Below are 18353 nucleotides of genomic sequence, written 5' to 3'. Positions count from 1 at the left end.
GGTGTCCCACCACACAGAAAATCAGAAAATCATCATCTCAAATCCTGTGTTCAGCATTCTCTTGCTTTCCTTCAAACATATTCCTTCAAATTATGTATTCCTTCAAACTATATCTTTTCATTTTAGTTGTTCTTAACTTTATAAAAAAAGGCATCCTACTGGGCGTGGTGGCTCACGCCTCTAATCCCAACACTTTGGGATGCTGAGGCGGGTGGATTGCTTGAGGCCAGGAGTTCAAGACCAGCCTGGCCAACATGGTGAAACCCAGCCTCTATTAAAAATACAAAAATTAGCCAGGCGTGGTGGTGCATGCCTATAATCCCAGCTTCTTGGGAGGCTGAGGCAGGAGAATCGCTTGAACCCAGGAGGTGGAGGTTGCAGTGAGCCAATATCACACCACTGCACTCCAGCCTGGGCAACAGAGCAAGACTCTGTCTCAAAAAAAAAAAAAAAAAAAAGGGAGGGGAGAGGGTTTCTTGCTTTACAAAATTTGTTGGGACTTCTTTTTTCTTAATATTGAGAAAAGATTTACCTATATTGTTGCATGCCTCTATACTCCATTCTGGCCATGTGGACTATTTCAGTGTGTGACTATATCACAGTGTGTTGATCCAGTGTCTTGCTGATGCACATTTGGGTGTTTCCAGGTGTTTGCTGAGCATTGTGCATGACTCCAGGTACACATGGACAGAAGTGCTTGGGCACAGGGCAGGCAATTGATCAACATTGGGAAGCATTGTCAAGCTGGGATCTAATTTCTCGTCTATGTTTTTTAATCGTCTGTGTTTCCTTTTTTTTTTTTTTTTTTCGATTTTTTGAGACAGAGTTTCTCGTTGCCCAGGCTGGAGTGCAATGGTGTGATCTTGGCTCATCTCAATCTCCGCCTCCCAGGTTCAAGCAATTCTCCTGCCTCAGCCTCCCAAGTAGCTGGGATTACAGGTGCATGCACCACGCTCAGCTAATTTTTATATTTTAGTAGAGACAAGGTTTCACCATGTTGGTCAGGCTGGTCTCAAACTCCTGACCTTGTGATCCGCCCATCTCAGCCTCCCAAAATGCTAGGATTACAGGCATGAGCCACCACGCGTGGCCTTGTGTTTCCTTTCATATGAAGTGCCTATTTGTGCCTCTTGCTCATTTTTCTATTGGGTTATAGTATGTTTAGTATTTTATGAAATTTCTGCTCTAACTTTTCCATTCCTCGGTATCCCTGGTGGCTTAGGAAGGTCTAGTATTTTACAGGTAAGGAAACAGAGGCTCAGAGGAGTGAAGGTGCTTGGTCAAAGTCACAGACTCTGTCGCAGCCCTTCTGCACTGAGCTAATAATGACTTCTGAGGCCTTCTGAGGCTCTAGGCCTCACTTAGATACCTTTTCTGCCCCTCAACTAGGTCAGGGCCCCTCTGGTATTTAGCATTTCTTGGCCATGGACCATTCCAGGAGCTCATGATCTCCCTAGTGATACCTTCCTTGCCTGGGTCCTCTTTATGATCTGAGCTCTCCTCCCCAGCTGTAATGATCCAGCTATGTATGTGTTTCATTATTACCTGTCTCCTCCATCAGACTAGGGGCTCCCTGAGGGCCCAGCATGATGCTTGGCATATAGGAGGTGCCCAATAAGTATTGTTTACTGGATGAACTGTTTCCTTGTCTGCATCCTAAACCCCTTGGATTCTTTCCCAAGACTAGGGCCTGGACCTGAGCTCGTCTCAGAAACACAGAGTCAATATTCATTGAACAAATGAATGAGGGAGGGAGAGGCCAGCTTTGTCCATTGCTAGGACAGATCAAATGCTCCTGGGCTTTTCCTGTATGGAATGGAAATTTCCCCAAGACAGTCACTGATTCCCGACTTTCTAGCTTCCCAATCCTTGCTCCTACCTCCCCACCCCCACCCCACCCCAGTTCTCTGCCCTCAACTGCCACCAGCCAACTCTCAGCAACAACTTTGTCCTGGAAACTCCATCCCTGGGCCTGGCCTATCTTGGAATCTTCCTCCCACTTCTCTTCTCCGCCTACTACCCCCACTTCCTTCCCTGAAACCTCTCACTCACTTACCCAACTCCACTCTCCACTCATACCACCATCATTCAGAGACCCCTGGGCGCCTGCCCTCCACATCTCTGGCTCCTTCTCCTCAGCTCCCTAATTTTGGAGTTCCCAGAACGCCTCCCCCTTCCTATTCTTTCTTTCATGAAGCCCACCCACCCACTCGAGCTCAAGCCACTTTGGGGCTGACCATTCCCCAGGCTCTGCATCTTTTCTAAGCAGCCTTCCCGGTGTCCCTAGACCTTGTTGACTCCTAGCTCCCACTCCAGCCTAGACCCTGGCCCCATCTCTGTCCAGGTCACTGCCTGGCCTGCACCTAAGGTGCACCATCCCAGGATGGAACCCAAATAAAGGTATTAGTTTTGGCTGTGGGTAACAAAAGCCCCCCCAAAACTAGTGGCTTTAAAAAGATAGACATTTATAATAATGTTATGGGAATAATAATGAAGCTGAGGCACAAAGAGATGAAATAACTTGCCCAGGCCGGATGCGGTAGCTCATGCCTGTAATCCCAGCACTTTGGGAGGCCGAGGCAGGAAGATCACCTGAGATCAGGAGTTCGAGACCATCCTGACCAACATGGTGAAACCCCATCTCTACTAAAATATAAAAATTAGCTGGCCATGGTGGCATGTGCCTGTAATCCCAGCTACTCGGGAGGCTGAGGCAGGAGAATAGCTGGAACTCAGGAAGTGGAGTTTTGCAGTGAGCCACAATCACGCTATTGCACTCCAGCCTGGACAACAAGAGCAAAACTCCGTCTCAAAAAAAATAAAAAATAAAAAATAGGCCAGGCACGGTGGCTCATGCCTGTAACCCCAGCACTTTGGGAGGCCAAGGCTGGCAGATCATGAGATCAGAAGATAGAGACCATCCTGGCCAACATGGTGAAACCCTGTCTCTACTAAAATGCAAAAAATTAGTCAGGCGTGGTGGCATGCGCCTGTAGTCCCAGCTACTCGGGAGGCTGAGGCAGGGGAATAGCTTGAACCCAGGGGGTGGAGGTTGCAGAGAGCTGAGATGGCACAACTGCACTCCAGCCTGGTGACAGAGCAAGACTCCATCTCAAAAAAAGAATTAAAAAACTAAAAATAAATAAATAAATAAATAACTTGCCTAGCATAACACAGCTAGTAAATGGTAGAGCCAGGACATATGCCCGGATGGTCTGGCTCTGGAGTCTGCACCTTCTGTGCTATTTGGCCTCACAAAGGGAAGCTTGGAATGGAATTTACCTGTGGGTCACAATTTCCACTCCTGGAAGAGTAAGCAAAGGGTCACAGCTCTTGGAGGTCAGCTGGGACAGTCATCTGGGACTCTCTACAGGGGCCCAGGTGGGCTACGAGCAGAGGCCCTGTCCCCTGCCCTTGCTCTCACTCTCCCCTAGCCCCCATCCCAGGCAATTGAGAAGATTGGTCTCAGACATGAAGCTAGATGCAAGGTGGGTCCTATGTGCCCCGCTTGGCACGGCGGGGCACCGTACAGGGAATAAAAACCAGCCTCTGTCTTCTAACATACATTGGTCTTGCTGTGGTCACAAGTCAAAGTTCCTTCTGTCCAAATGGTCTGCCTCTCCAGCAAGGACACCTTGAATGGCCTCCCAGGGTGGGTTGGGCCTGGGTTTCCGACTTCCTCAGCCAGCTGCAAGCATACCTGTGACATTACCATGGTGTTTAACTCCTCCATTGTCCCTCTCTGAATGACCCTATTGCCCAGCAGCTTGGGGACTAGGCGGGGCTAAAAGAAAAATATTGCATAAGTTATACAGTCCTTCCGCTCCCTGCTCTGCCTTCCAAAAAGAAGACTGTTGGCCAGGGGTAGTTCTTGGCTTACAGGTTCTGTATGGTGCACCAGCAGCCAAGGGCAGGCTAGATTGTTCTACATAAGAAAAACAGATCTGGGAGGAGGGCACAAGGACTGGAGGAGAAGTGAGGGGGAGGAGTAGGGGAGGAGAAATGAAAAAAAAAATGGCAGAGAGAATGAGGAGCTGCAAAGAGTGGCTGAGGGGTGGTTCTCGGAGGGGAAGAGGATTTGGTGGAGGGTGTGGGGTCTTTTTTTTTTCTTTTCTCTTTTTTTTTTTTTTTTTTTGAGATGGAGTCTCACTCTGTCCCCAGGCTGGAGTACAGTGGTGCAATCTTGGCTCACTGCAATCTCCGCCTCCTGGGTTCTAGCAATTCTCCTGCCTCAGCCTCATGAGTAGCTGGGACTACAGGCGCCCGCCACCACGCCCAGCTAATTTTTGTATTTTTAGTAGAGACGGGGTTTCACCATGTTGGCCAGGATGGTCTCAATCTCCTGACCTCATGATTCGCCTGCCTCAGCCTCCCAAAGTGTTAGGATTACAGGCATGAGCCACCACGCCTGGCTGGGAGTGGGGTCTTCTGTGCTACCATTCCCCTTTGCTGCTTCCTCCAGGGACCTTCGGTAAAGATGCCTTTCCAAGGCTTTTAAAGGCTCAGATCTGTGTTTGACATGCCTCCTTATGAGATGGCCTCAAGGCAGCTCTCTGGGTACCCACGTCAGAACGATGGGCCTGAGAGGGCAGGAGTGGAACACGGCGGGAACAGTCTGTCATGAGACCGGTCGGTAGGCTTCCAGCCATGGGACCCCCATGTAGCAGCCTCCTGGTGGCCCTGAGGCTCTCAAGCTGCTGGCTCCTCCGTTTAGAATGAAGCAATGTTGAACAGTTGTTTCCCCTCACTTAGGGACCTGGTGGAGGTACCCCAGGTACAGAGGATACCCTAAGGTTGAAAGAGCCACACTTGAAGAGGTGGATGAAGGAGAGGTGGATCTGGGGCTCATCCTAGCATTGAATGCTCTGGCCCTACCCAGCTCTTTTCCTGGCCACCCCCTTCCACATACCCAGGCCCCACCCCACCCCGCCTACCCCCCATTTAATCTAAATTCACTGTTGCTTTACAGCCAATTTTTTTTTTTGAGACAGAGTCTTGCTTTGTCACCCAGGCTGGAGTGCAGTGGTGCAATCTTAGTTGACCGCAACCTCCACCTCCCAGGTTCAAGTGATTCCCATGCCTCAGCCTCTGGAGTAGCTGGGACTATAGGCGCCTGCCACTACGCCCAGCTAATTTTTGTAGTTTTTAGTAGAGATGAGGTTTTGCCATGTTGTCCAGGCTGGTCTCAAACTCCCAACCTCAAGTGATCTGCCTGCCTCGGCCTCCCAAAGTGCTGGGATTACAGGTGTGAGCTACCATGCCCAGCCGCTCAGGTCATTTCTAACTCTGGGTTTTGTACACATCACGCCCATGCCTTCTACTGGGAGTAGCTCCAGAGCTGCCTCATTCTGCTTTTTGAATTCCTCCTGGCTCAAGCCGATCCCTTCTTTTCTTTTCTTTTTTCTTAGTTATTATTTAATTTTGTTTTGTTTTTTTTGTTTGTTTTTTTTTGAGACAGGTTCTCGCTCCATCGCCCAGGCTGGAATGCAGTGATGTGATCTCGGCTCACTGCAACCTCCGCCTCCCAGGTTCAAGCGATTCGCTTGCCTCAGCCTCCCGAGTAGCTGGGATTACATGCACCAGCCGCCATGCCCAGCTAATTTTTGTATTTTCGGTAGAGACAGGGTTTCAATGTGTTGGCCAGGCTGGTCTCAAACTCCTGACCTCAAGTGATCCACCTGCTTCAGCCTCCCAAAGTGCTGGGATTACAGATGTGAGCCACCGCTCCCGATTTATTTTAATTTTTTTAGAGACAGGGTCTCCCTCTGTCGCTCAGGCTGGAATGCACTGGCGTGATCCTAGCTCACTGTAACCTTGAACTCAGCACCTCAGCCTCCTGAGTAGTTAGTACTACAGTCAGACACCACCACACCAGGCTATTTTTTATATTTTTTTGTAGAAACAGGGTCTTACTGTGTTGCCCAGGCTGGTCTAAAACTCTTGGGCTCAAGCATTCCTCCTTCCTTTGCCTCCCAAATTGCTGAGATTACAGGCATGAGCCACTGCACTTCGCCCCCTGCCTCTTCTAAGAAGCTTCCCCCGCTTAATCCCTCCATTGGCCTCCCACTGCCTGAAGCATCTGGCTAACTCTTGCCCTTGTCTGGAGGGTGGCTGAAGCACAGCTCCCACTTTCTCAGTTTTCACACACGCAAGGCCATGTGTCCTCTGCTCTAGCCCTCTGCCTGTCTGCCCAGGGCAGAGCCCAGCACGAGGCTGGCCTAGCTGGATATGCATGGAGCATACCTGGGTTGCATCAAAGTGCTCCCCACTTCTGCTTGCCAAGTTCCCACTCAGCCCTCGACATCTGGCTCAGATGCTCCCTCCTCAGAGAGCTCTTTCCTGACTCCTTGGACTGGGTCATGGGCACTGTCTGTGTACCCCCTCCCCCCAGTCATGCTTCCCTCTGTCACAACCCTGATGTTGCTGTGCCAGTCTGTACTTCCAGCAGTTGGGAGCCTGTATGGACCAGGGCTAGGACTGGTTCTTCTAGGGCCCCAGAACCAACCCAGGCCTAAGCACAAGATGTCAGTAAAGGCTTTCTAAATAAATGGAATATCACTCCTCTCCAGAGAGCTCATAATGATCCCTCAAAACCCAGCTCAAATGCCCCTTCCCAGAAGCTCTCACTTCCCCTTCTCATCTTCCCTCACCCGCTTCATTGGTGACTCAAAGCACGGAGCATACCCCTTGATGACAGTACACGTCACACTGTATTTTTGTGAGCACCTTAATGTGGTTTCCCCAGCTCTCCATGGCTGACTGGGACCTCTCAAGAGCCAGGCCCAGGTCTGTCCATCTCCATGCCCACAGGGTCTGGGCCAGAGAAGGGGCTGAAGAAATAGTTTTTGGTGAACTTCTGGGTCCTGTGAGGGATCTTACTCCATGCCCAGCTGAGCAGAGCTCTAATTCTCCGCATGGTTGAATGGGCTCCTGGTGCCGCAGACACAATGGCAAATATGAAGGCTGCCTACGCCCTGGAGGACTCAGCGACCCTGCCTCTGCCATTTGGCTGTGAGTTTCTGTAGGAGCTCATGTGGTCGCCGGCGGAACTTCTTCTGGGTGAAGTAGAAGAGGATGGGGTCCAGCACGCTGTTGGCGCTGGCGAACGGCCGCGTGCCTTTGTAGGCCGCTGCAAAGGCCTCCAACACAGGGCAGGGGATGCCCGGCGTCGAGCGCACTGCCAGGTAGGCTGTCTTGGTGATGTGGAAAGGCAGGAAGCTGATGGCAAAGGCAGCAGCCACCACCACAGCCATGCGGGCCGCCTTGCCACGCCGCTCCTGGGCCACAGGCTCTGCCGGGCCGTCCTGGCGGCATAGGCGGCGGGCCAGGAGACAGTAGCAGGCCAGCAGGGCAGCAAAGGGCAGCAGGAAGCCGATGACAGTGAGAGCCATGCCATAGGGCATATAGTGGGTGGCCAGGGCAGGCGGGCTGAGGTCATAGCAGACAGTGCGGTTACGCTGGATGCCTGTGGCAGCAAAGATGGCTGTGGGCAGGCACTGGGTTGTCACGGCCAGCCACACGGCTACACACACTAGCCAGGCGGCCCGGCGGCCCCCACGTTTGTGCCAGGGGGCCAGCGGGTGGCAGATGCCCAGGTAGCGCTGGAAGCTGATGCAGGTGAGGAAGAGGATGCTGCCATGCAGGTTGGCATAGAAGAGGAAGCGGACCAGGCGGCAGGCGAAGTCGCCAAAGGGCCAGTGGTCACCTTGGGCATAGTTGTAGATGAGCAGGGGCAGGGAGCAGGCATACAGCAGGTCGGCCAGGGCAAGGTTTAGGGTGTACACGGCCGTGCGGGTCAGGGCCCGGCGGGACGTGCAGATCTGGGTAATGACACAGATGTTCAGCGGCAGGCCAGCCGCTAGCACCGCTGAATACACAGGCGGCAGCAGCAGTTGCTTGAAGTTCTCGCGGTAGACACAGGTGGTGGGTGGCAAGCCCAGAGCCTGGCCTGTGCCATTGTCCCACTCCATGGCTGCCCAGGTGAGTTTCCTATGTTCAGGGAGGCTGGGAAAGCAATACACAGCCCGTCAGTGACATGCTCACTCACCACCCAGCAGGCCCTGCCCCTCCTTGGACCTTGATCTTCCTGTCTGAACAGTGAGGGCACCAACTTTGTCAACTCCACTACTCTAACCACCCCATGAAGCCCCACAGAGCCCTCACTTTGACAAAACTTGGGATACAATAAAGCTCATGCTTGGGAGCAATCTGATTCATTTTGTTTATATTTATATATATATATTTATATATTTGTGTATTTATATATATTTATATATTTATATATATTTATATATATATATATATTTTTTTCTTTCAGCCTTCCTAGTGAACTTCTATTCATCCTTCAAAGCCCTGATCATATGTTTCTTTCTCTGTTAGTGGAGATTGAGGGACTTGGGTTTGAATCCCAACTCTGTTATGTATTTGCTATGTGACCTTGAGGTGGTGATTTCATTTCACCCGAGAAAAGGGGGAATGCGGCGCCTGCTTCTCAGGAATGTCACGAGGTTAGAAGCACTAAATCATGCTGTGCAGGGCTGCCAGGGGCTCACTGGGGTGTGGAAGCTGGTCATGGTGGATCTGCATGTCTCTCACAGACTGGGACCCGCCCGAGGAGAGGGGCCAGGTCTGGTGTCTCTCTGCATCTTAGCCCAGGGTCTGGGGTGGAAAAGGGCCCTGATAACTCTTAGTTAACCAATACGAAGGGTCCACACACCAGGGGCTCACTGAGGACCGCACCCATCTCCTCAGCCTGAACTCCGCCTTCCAAAGCCATGGTTCTTCTGGCAGAGGTCTTGTTATCTGTAAAATAGGGGAAGGAGGTGATACCCAGTTCCCCAAGGCTTCTTTCCACTTGAGGCTGCAAAGGCAGGTTTGGCAGAGCCTCTGACAACACAGCGCCCCCTAGTGCCCAGAGTGAAAACAGCGTCCCTGAAGGCGGATGGGTGAGGGACGGAGTCATCCGTTTGCTTTACAGAGATGGAAATCCAGGCACAGTGAGGGGCAGGGACTGCTCCTTCTTTCTTCGTGACTCAGAGCAGAGTCAGAACCAGAACCCAACTGCCCAATCCAGAAGAAACAGCTTAGTGTAGCCCACAGACATGGGATGTAGAGGTTACATGACCAACTTCAGAGCTAGGCAGGCCTGGGTTTAAATGTTGCTCCCCCACTTCCGTGCTGTGTGAAGCAGGTCATGTCACAGTGTCCTCATCAGTGAAATATGCGGTGATGACATTCAGTAGTGCTCAATAAATGCCATGCCATTGCATTCTACATCTTGTCCCTCCTCTCATTCTTTCGGGCTGGGTTTTGGGAGAGCCAGCAGCACAAATACCCTAAGGGGTTCCCTGATGGGGTAAGTCTGACTCCTAGACACTCACCTCGAAACTGACATTGCCATATTACTGGTGTCTAGAGAAAATTTACAACTTAAATCCAATGGGCCTTTAAGATAGTGAATCTAATCCTCCTCTCTTGCCATTTTACAGATGGGAAAAACTGAGGCCCAGAAAAAATATGAAGTCCTGTAAATGCACTCAGAGGGTGGTAAAGGGTTCAGGCAAAGTATATGGACTCTGATCCAGATGCTCAGGTTCAAGTCCCAGCTATGCCACGGATGAGCTCTGTGGTCTTGGACATACTAGTTAACCTCTGTTCTCCAGATTCCCCATGTGTAAAATGAGATGAGATAGTACCTGCCTTATAAGATTGTTGTGAAGATCAGTGCCTGGCATGGGGCCAAGTGTTTGCTGTTCTTACTGTACCTACTAAGTAAAATTATGGGATTTTAAAAAGTTATATTAGAGAAAAATACATTTGTCCCAACTTGCAATTTCATTTTGGTGGAGCTATTTAACCCATTTTTGGGCAAAATGATAATGTTGGATTCTATAGTCTGCAGCCCACATCCCATGTCACTCTCAGTTATCAAAGATTCTTTGTGGGGCTTTAGCCCATATGCTAGACGTGCTGGGTGCCCAGCTAGGACAAGGTAGGCATGATGGGGAGGCCAGAGGAAGAAACATAGCAGCCCACCATAGCATAGCCAGGAAGCCAGGATTAGCACAGGTAGAGAATGTCCACTCATCTCTTCATTCATTGGTTCAGGCCATTCTCATTCACATGTTCATTCTCTTGTTTTCACATGACAGGGATTCCCTGAGTCCTCCCTGCCAGCTAGATACATGAGGGCATAGTGTATAGGTGGACACGGAGATATGGGAATACAGATAGAGATATGCTAGTCTGATGGAGGAGACCAGTGTGAGCCACCTGATGGAAGAGACTTTTCAGAGCAGAATGAAAGACAGAGCAAGGCCTGGGTGGTTGAGGAGGATTTCCATGGGTGGAGAAGAGTGTAAAGACACTCCGGGTGAGGAGGAAGGTTGAGGAACACAGCACCCCTCTATCATGTTCCCCTCCTCACCATAACCCTCTGTCCTTGCAGACTGATCTCCTCTCACACAGGGTCTGACAAAGAAATCTGAGGAGAAAGAAAACTGCTGGTTCGGTGGGGCTGCCCTTCAAGAGGCAGCCTCTGCCCCTCCCTGACCCCTCTCCTCACACAGGGTCTGAGGAGACCAGTCTGCGAGGGAAGAGGGTTGTGGTGAGGAGGAGAACATGCTAGAGGGGTGCTGCATCCCTCAACCTTCCTTTGGGAGGCCTTCACCCTCAGATCCCACCCCCAGGGACAGCACTCTGTCTCAGATGACTGGGGACTGCAATGTGCTGCTCCCACACCCTGGTGAGACTGATCCTCCTGGGACCCCCTCCACTCCCTCTTGGAAGGAGACAGGGGGCTGCAGGAGGGGATCCGGCACACAGTTCTCTGGGAAAACCTTCAGGGCTGTGTCAGGAAAGACAGGCCTGGCCATTGCCCGGGCTGTCTTGTATACTTTCTGAGGACCTAGGAGAGCTGAGCTGTTCTTCCAGTTCCTGGCAGGGGCTGGCCTCAAGGAGGGTGCTCTTGGCTCCCACCTCCAGGCAGCAGCTGACCTTGGCGCTGACATCTGTCACTAGCTCTTGGGTCCTAAGTCCTGGACCAGACCAGACCCCAGCCTCTTCCTGGGCTGGACTCTGCCCATGGTGGGGGGCTTGCTAACAAGTGGCTCTGACTACATCCTTCTCTGCATCCCTCTGCCCTTTGGGGGAAAAGCCCAAACCCTTTTCCTGACATTCAAGACCCTGCCAAGCCCTCCAGTCCTATCTGAAGTACGCCAGGGCCACTCTGCCCTTGCCCCTTCCTCTTCCGTCACACATTCCCAAGACATGGAGACTCCCACACAGCCAGTGGCAGCCAGAGAGCCAGAATCCCTTCCCAGCCTCCCCATCTCCACTGTTCCCTTCACACGAAGTGCCATTCAACTAATCTCCATTCATCAAAACCCTAAGTGTCTATCTAGCTCCAGATCTCACCTTGCTTCTTCCTTTTTTTATCCCCCCAGCTGGGTGGAATCCCTTCCTCTGGGCCTCCTAACTCTGTGGGCCTCCTTTAAGTCAATGCTGAACTTAGCCTACCTACCCAAAGTCACAGTTCCTTGTGTCCACCTGCCCCCCACCCCCCTGCAACCCCTGCACTGACCCATGGCCCCAAGATGCACTGACACTCACAGGCAGCCTCCTGTCCCTGCAGCACGCTGGTGGTCCCACGTGTGTTGGGGCAAAGGGAAGCCAGACCTGAGGCTCCCCACTCTCCTGCCCTCAGCTAGGCTGCAAACTCTCTGACAGAGTGAGCAGCTTCCTCTGTTTCCTGGCAGGGCTGTCTCTGACTAAAAGAGCCTCTGTGGGGGCCACCGGCTCCCTGCCATCCCCAACACCACGCCTAGTGCCTGGCGGAAACTGGGCTTAGAGGAGCAAGGAGGTGGAAAAAAGGCGTCCTTCCCGGAACACTCTCCTACCCCAGCAGGGGAAAGAGGGGGATGGGGGCAGAGGAGGAGGGGTAGGGGAGAACCAGAGGCTGCCAGCCCCACAGAACCAGGAATTTTCTTTCTGCTCAGCCCTCTCTCAGTCTTCTCAGCTGTCAAATGGGTAGGGCAGTGATTAGGGAGCTCATGGCTCCTCCTTTAGCTATAACACTCAGAGCCACGGGTGTCCATTCCTCCTCCCAGCCATTCACTCACCCATCTAGCCTTCCTTCCCTCATTCAATAACTCACTCACCAACATGTCCATCTACCCATCCCTCCATGTGGCAATCCACTTATGTACAAACTTACTCAGCCGCCTTCTCCCCTCCCTTCCCTCTTCTCCTTTTCTCCACACACACTTATCGAGTACCTACTATGTGTCACCAGGTCCTCCCACGTTCCCCCATTTCACAGCGACTGCCCCTTCCACACGGCAGGCGCAGAGCGCATGAGGAGTGATGGACGCGGGCTGTGGAGATAGATGTGATGCCCCTGAGGACCCAGCTGCCTCATCCATCCCAGCCCCTCCTCACCACCAAACTGGCCTCAGAGCTGTTAGGAGACCAGAGCAGGAGATGTGGCTCCTCACTGTCCCAGGGAGGCCAGCTCCAGAGGGGGAAGCAGCATTCCAAGAGGGCGACCTGGAGGAAGTGGGCTTTGATTTGGAGCAGCTGAGGCAGCAAGGCAGGTGGCAGGGGAGGATGGTGTGGGGAAAGAATGCTGCCCTGGGAGTTTGAGGCCCAGGTTCTTACTCCACCTTTGCCCCCAAGCCCCTTCCCTTCTCTGAGCCTCCTTGATAGAATATGCTCATACTGATCACCAGTGTGCTGGAAGGATGAAGTGCCTCTCAGGGCGGCTCATCTTCTACCCTGGGAGGTGCAGAGGAGACTCCTAGAGCCTAGAGCATCAGAGCTGAAGGTGCCTTTAAAGGCATCGATCTCACCCCAAAGCCATTTTTACAGGCAAGGGGATTGAGGAACAGAGTGGGAACCCAAAGTTTGGATCACACTGAGAAAAACCAGGTTTGAACTTCTGGTAAACACTTGGTCAGTTGTGCACAGATTGAGCACCTACTGCTTGCTCAGGCCTGTGCTAAGAGGTCGCTTCTGCCAACTGAGTGTGGACCTTCTGGTTGGATTTGACCTGTGCTGTGGCCCAGGAGAGCAAGATGGCCTTCAGCTCGGCAGCAGCCAGTCCTTTGCTGGGTCCCTGGAACAACCTCCCGTACCCACTCCTAGCAGGGCGGGTCACTGTCCCAGGAATGGGAACAGCTCTGAAGGCTCCTGGGAGGTGTTGGCCCCAAGGCAGGGCAAGGCAGGGCTTGGGTAAGAAGCCTAAGTGGTCTCAGTCCCTGCAACCTGGATGGATGGGAAACACAAAGCTGTCCCTATCATGCCTTATCCACCCAGACGTGCAGATCTGGAGACCCCTAATCCCACCGCTCTGCTCAGATAAGAGCACTTGGACTAACCTCAGAGGGGAAGGAAAGGCTCATGGGGTCCCACTTGACAGATGGAGAAAGAAACTAAGGCCAGCTGCCCCTTCCTCACCCTCTTCTCAGGGGTTCAAGGACATACAAGAGGCCTGGCCTGGCACCTCAACAACCACTGAGTACCCATTACCCACCGGCCTTTTAGTTCTTTGCCTTCCTAACAGAGTCTAGGTTTGAGGGCTCTCAGGACCTTGGAACCACAGCATCCTAGGGCTTGGGACTTCAAAGAACCTAAGGATGACTGAATCAGAGCCAAGGAACTGCCTTGCTCTCACCGGGCCTTAGCTTTGCCCATGGACCTGGCTAGGCCTAGAGGAGGGGGCAGGGCCCGGGGGGGAGCACTCAGGTCTGAGGGGTCATGGGTGCACCTGGGAGGGAGTAACCTGCAAAGCTCATGGAGAAAGCATGTCCATTGCTGGGCACTGAAGGGCCAGAGGGACCTGGACACATAACAAGGCTGAAGAGGGCATCGCAGATAGGAGGCCCAGTGTGGGCAAAGGCACAGAAGTGGGGAATGAGCTTAACCTCTGTGAGAAACAAGTAAGTATAGAAGCCAGAGCAATGGATGAGCTCTGCAAAGAGGGGGCCTCAGATGGGAGGCCTGAGAGGGGCTGGCCTGTCATGAACCTCCAAGGCAGAGTCTTCTTCTGGCAGAGATCCTCCCTCTTTGGCCTCCCAAAGTTTTGGGATTACAGGCATGCACCACTGTGCCCAGCCCGTCTCCCTCCCTCCTTTCTCTCTTTTTTCTTTCTTTCTTTCTTTCTTTTTTTCTTTCTTCTTTCTTTCTTTCTTTCTTTCTTTCTTTCTTTCTTTCTTTCTTTCTTTCTTTCTTTCTTTCTTTCTTTCTTTCTTTCTTTTTCTCTCTCTCTCTCTCTTTCTTTCTTTCTTTCTTTTTTTGATGGAGTTTCGCTCTTGTTGCCCAGGCTGGAGTACAATGGCGCGATCTCGGCTCACTGCAACTTCCGCCTCCCAGGTTCAAGCGATTCTCCTGCCTCAGCCTCCCAAGTAACTGGGATGTACAGGCATGTGCCACCACACCAGACTAATTTTGTACTTTCAGTAGAGATGGGGCTTCTCCATGTTGGTTAGGCTGGTCTCGAACTCCCGACCTCAGGTGATCCACCTGCCTCGGCCTCTCGAAGTGCTGGGATTACAGGCGTGAGCCACCGTGCCTGGCCAGTATTGTTTCTTAATTGCCTATTCTGTGCCAGATGTTTTATCTGCAGTTCTGGGCTATTTGGTGGGGGGTGGATTATTCCCTCCCCTTTACAGATGAAGAAACTAAGGCTCAGGAAGGGCCAGTGAGTTTTCCAAGCTATCCCAGCCAGGTGGCATTTCAACACGTTCTTCTTGACTCTAAGGCCCCCTTCTCCATTGTTCCCCCGAAATCGGAGCTTAGATGCTCAGACCTGGGGATATCCAGGGGAGTTGGGTCTTCCCTGCGTTGAGATGCTGTAGCCATGAGATGGCGCCAGAGGACAGCCAGCCCCGCTCCCTCACACAGCCAGGGAGGGGTGAGGGAAAGGCTGGTCTGCCCACAGTGGGGGGCCTCCCCTCGGGGCTGGCACTGAGCCGCCTCCGGACTGGGTTTCCAGTCTCAGTTCCTCTTGACCCACTCTCCAACCTTCCTTCCACTCATCCTCCCCAGATGAGCTCAAGCTCTCGTTCTCAGGTCCTCACCCTGGTTGATGTGATCACAGGAGCCACTGGGGACATGGCAGGGATGACAGGGTCAGCACCAAGCCCTGTCTGTCTGAGGTAGAGGCCCTGGCCTCAGGCATCCACCGTGGCCCATCTCCACCCGGGTACACCTTTGGCAAAACACGGCAGCCCCTCACCTCACAGCAGAGACACCCTCTTCCAGTTTCCTTTTTTCAGTTCAGGCGACAACCATGGGGTCAGTTCTAGAGCAGGAGCAACTCAGTATAGACATAGGAAGAAATGACAAAGGGGCCTAGCCGTTCAGGCTGCGTAGATCCTATGGTCTCAGGATAAACTTTACATGACCCCACAGCCTCCCCCATCCCCTGAGGCCTTCATATCTAGCGGGGATGAGGGGACCTGTTGGCCAAAGGCAGGAGCTGGAAGCCTGAGTCACTGTCTGCCAGCCAGCTGAGGCAGGAACCAGCTCAGACCACGCTGGACGTGGAAGAGGCTTCCTAACCTTGGCCTGCCTGCCTGCTGGGAAATAAAGACCTGGAAACCCCCTTGCTGGGCCCCTGGCTGGTGAGTTAGCAGAAAGGGCACAGGATGTCAGGGGTCAAGAGTTCGCTTCCTTCCCCTGAGGAGTCAGACAGGCTGGGATCGACCACCAACTTGCTGTGTGACTTAGGGAGAGCCACCTACCCTCTCTGAGCCTGGGTAAACATGGCTACTTATGGTACCTACCTACCGTACAGGGTCACTATACCCTCTGTGCCCCAGTCATCAACCCAATCCTGACTCTGGGCAGCCTCTAGCCTGAGGCAGGGTTGCCCCTGGAGCCCACCTGAGGCCAGCTTGAGGCCAGATTCCTAATGCCAGTGCCTCCCTGGCACCCAGAAGACAGAGGACCGGAAGCAGAGTCCTCTCACCTGGAGGAGTTCTGGTCCTATCTGTGGCATCTTGCTGGCTACAGAAGGACAAACCTGGCAGAAGGGAACATGGAAGGCAGGGACCCTGATTTCTCTTCTCCTTTCCCACTTCCCCTTCTCACCTCCCACTCAACAGGAATTAAAGCTAAAACTGAAACAGCCATTTTCAGTGAAAGGAAGAGGAAGTTGCAGCTTTGGGGAATTTGGGGGTTGGGGCTGCTTCCTTTGGTTTCTCTCCAGCCTCTTCAAGCTTAGCAAAGATGGAACTTGCATCTCCCAAGACCCCACTATGTATGAGGGGCCCCAGTTGCCCAAGAGTGCACCCACGAGTCCCACCACAACCTGGACACATGTATTCATTGAGCACTAACGATGCACCAAGCATTGTGCAAAATGCTTCATGTGCTGTGTCTCATTCACTCTTCACAACTACTGTTTCCGCTTTACAGATGAGGTGACTGAGGCATAGCAAAGTTAGCAAGAGGTTCTTTCTTGGGAATGTGAATGAAGAGGGTTAGAGACCACGCGGCCCCGGTGGGCACAGGGCTGAGAGGTCAAGGGCAGCCCTGAGACTGAGGAGCTGTGTGGATAGCACAGAGGCCCAGGGAGCAGCTGTGACAGGGCAGCCTGTCACAGCAGAGGGACAGCCTGTGGTGCCCAGCCTGTATAAGTCCACGCCTATAGGGCCACTGCACCTCCCATCCAGTGCTCCAGGAGATCCCCAGGGCCTCCTAAAAAACTCTCCCCTGGAGCTAGTGGGAGAAGCTCTCTGTGCCTTGCCTGGACCACCAGGCTGTCCCATTTGTTTGTCTCCTTGTGGGAGAGGCCACTTTGTTCTCCCTTTGAGAAGGAACCTGCTGCTTAGCTGCAAGTAGTGCAGTTGGCTGATGGCCACAGTTAGTGCCTTCAGGATCCGCCCATCCTCCCAGATAACCAGGTTCCAGTCTGTGGGGGAAGAGATGGCCCAGGTCCAGCCACCTGGCTAGCCTGGCAGTCATTGTTCAGCCCCTCTGTAGCTTTTTCCCACCCAGTTCCCAGACCCCCTCTTATGATGACGACGCTGCCCTCTGATTTTCCTTTGGGGGATCCCCCTTCTCCCATCTAGAGTCTTGGGGATCTGGGAGTGATGGGTCTGTGATCTAAGCCTACCAATGAGAGAAGAGTGGGCCCCTCAGGCCTGTAACTGGCTCTGGATGGAGGAGTGACCTTCACTGCATGCCTCAGAGTCAATTCTGGCGCTTTTACTGGGGCATCGGGAAGGAGACAGGTCTTCCACAACATTTGCAAAGCTAATAGAAAGTGAGGCAGGAGCTACTGGAGCCAAGTGAACTAAGTTCCAGGCACTGCCCTGGGCGATGGAGATACTGCCACCAGGGAGGAGACTGTCCACATAGAAAGCCAAGGAATGGCAGAGATGAGAGATGGGGATGCATCATTTCCTGAGAACAGCATTGAGTGCCTGGTTTCAGCTGTGCCTGAGGTTTTACCTTTGGTGTCATAGGCTGATAAACTCCCTTTTTGCCTCAATCCATTTAACCTAGGATTCTGTCACTTGAAACTAGGAGTCCTGCCTGTAGATCTGCACCTTGTGCCCAGGAAGAGAGGTGATATTTCTCTACGAGAAAAATGAGGCCAGAGAGGTTAGGAACTTGCCCAAAGTGCACTATAAATCCACCATGACACCCTGTCTCTCAGGAAGAGTGGCTTAAGAAAGGACAAAGAAATGGAGGTCAGGAGTCAGGGCAGAGAAGAAGACCAGCCGAAGGGGCGGTGTCAGACTCCCTCCCTTTCCTTCTCTAACTCTGCTAGGAACTGGGGACAAGGTCTGTTTTGCTTCTGGGGCCTCAGAGACCAGTACAGGCTTTGGCCCAAGAGGCACTGGGAAATGTTGGATGACTGGATCCAGTCTATAAAGATGAGCCCCGGGGCTCTGTCCTCGGTGCTGCCTGGTTCCATTTTTTTTTTTTTAATCTTTGTCTTGACTGATGACGGAGAAGATTTGTCAAGGAGAATGAAGGTAATGGGTTCAGGAGTAGCACCTCTGAGACTGCTTGGATCCCCCAGTCCCCACCTCAGGAAAGGCAGACCACCAACCCTGCCAAGTGGTTATTGTGGGTTATGATCCTGCCCATTTCCCAAGCAGACCCTGAGGCCCGAAGGTAGGCAGTTTTGTCCACAACTCGTACAGGTAAGGTTTGGGTGTGGAGGGGGAGCCTCAGGGAACTCTTCCCCTCCTGTGAAAGGCAGCCCCTGCCTTGATTCCTGCTCTGATCATCCCTAGCTCTTCCTAGGGCCTGAGCCCACCTGGCAGAGATAAGACATCCAGCTGGACCCAGGGGTCAATGACAGGCCTCTGAGTTCTGGACCCTCAGGGCTAGGGAGG

General features: G+C 52.6%; 1 protein-coding gene across 4 annotated transcripts in view; it reads right to left on the bottom strand.

The window, feature by feature from the left end:
• Nucleotides 1–6691: 6691 nt before the first annotated feature.
• The window catches only part of P2RY6 (pyrimidinergic receptor P2Y6), a 33238-nt gene continuing 21576 nt past the window's right edge, over nt 6692–18353 (bottom strand). For 2 of the 4 annotated variants that reach the window (XM_063672060.1, XM_054440887.2), the window contains exons 2-3: nt 8717–8802; nt 6692–8004 (exon numbers count right to left, since the gene is read on the bottom strand). In XM_063672060.1, the coding sequence (XP_063528130.1) occupies nt 6984–7970 (987 nt within the window). In that variant the 5' untranslated portion in view covers nt 7971–8004; nt 8717–8802 and the 3' untranslated portion in view covers nt 6692–6983. Of the gene's footprint in view, nt 8005–8716; nt 8803–11610; nt 11742–18353 lie in introns of those variants that run through there. The other 2 variants (XM_054440888.2, XM_054440886.2) reach the window with 2 other exon arrangements.

This window comes from Pongo pygmaeus, chromosome 9 (genome assembly GCF_028885625.2).
Source record: "Pongo pygmaeus isolate AG05252 chromosome 9, NHGRI_mPonPyg2-v2.0_pri, whole genome shotgun sequence".
Classification (NCBI taxonomy): Eukaryota; Metazoa; Chordata; class Mammalia; order Primates; family Hominidae; genus Pongo; species Pongo pygmaeus.
Note: the sequence above shows the minus strand (reverse complement) of the source record. Positions and strands in the feature narration are given on the sequence as shown.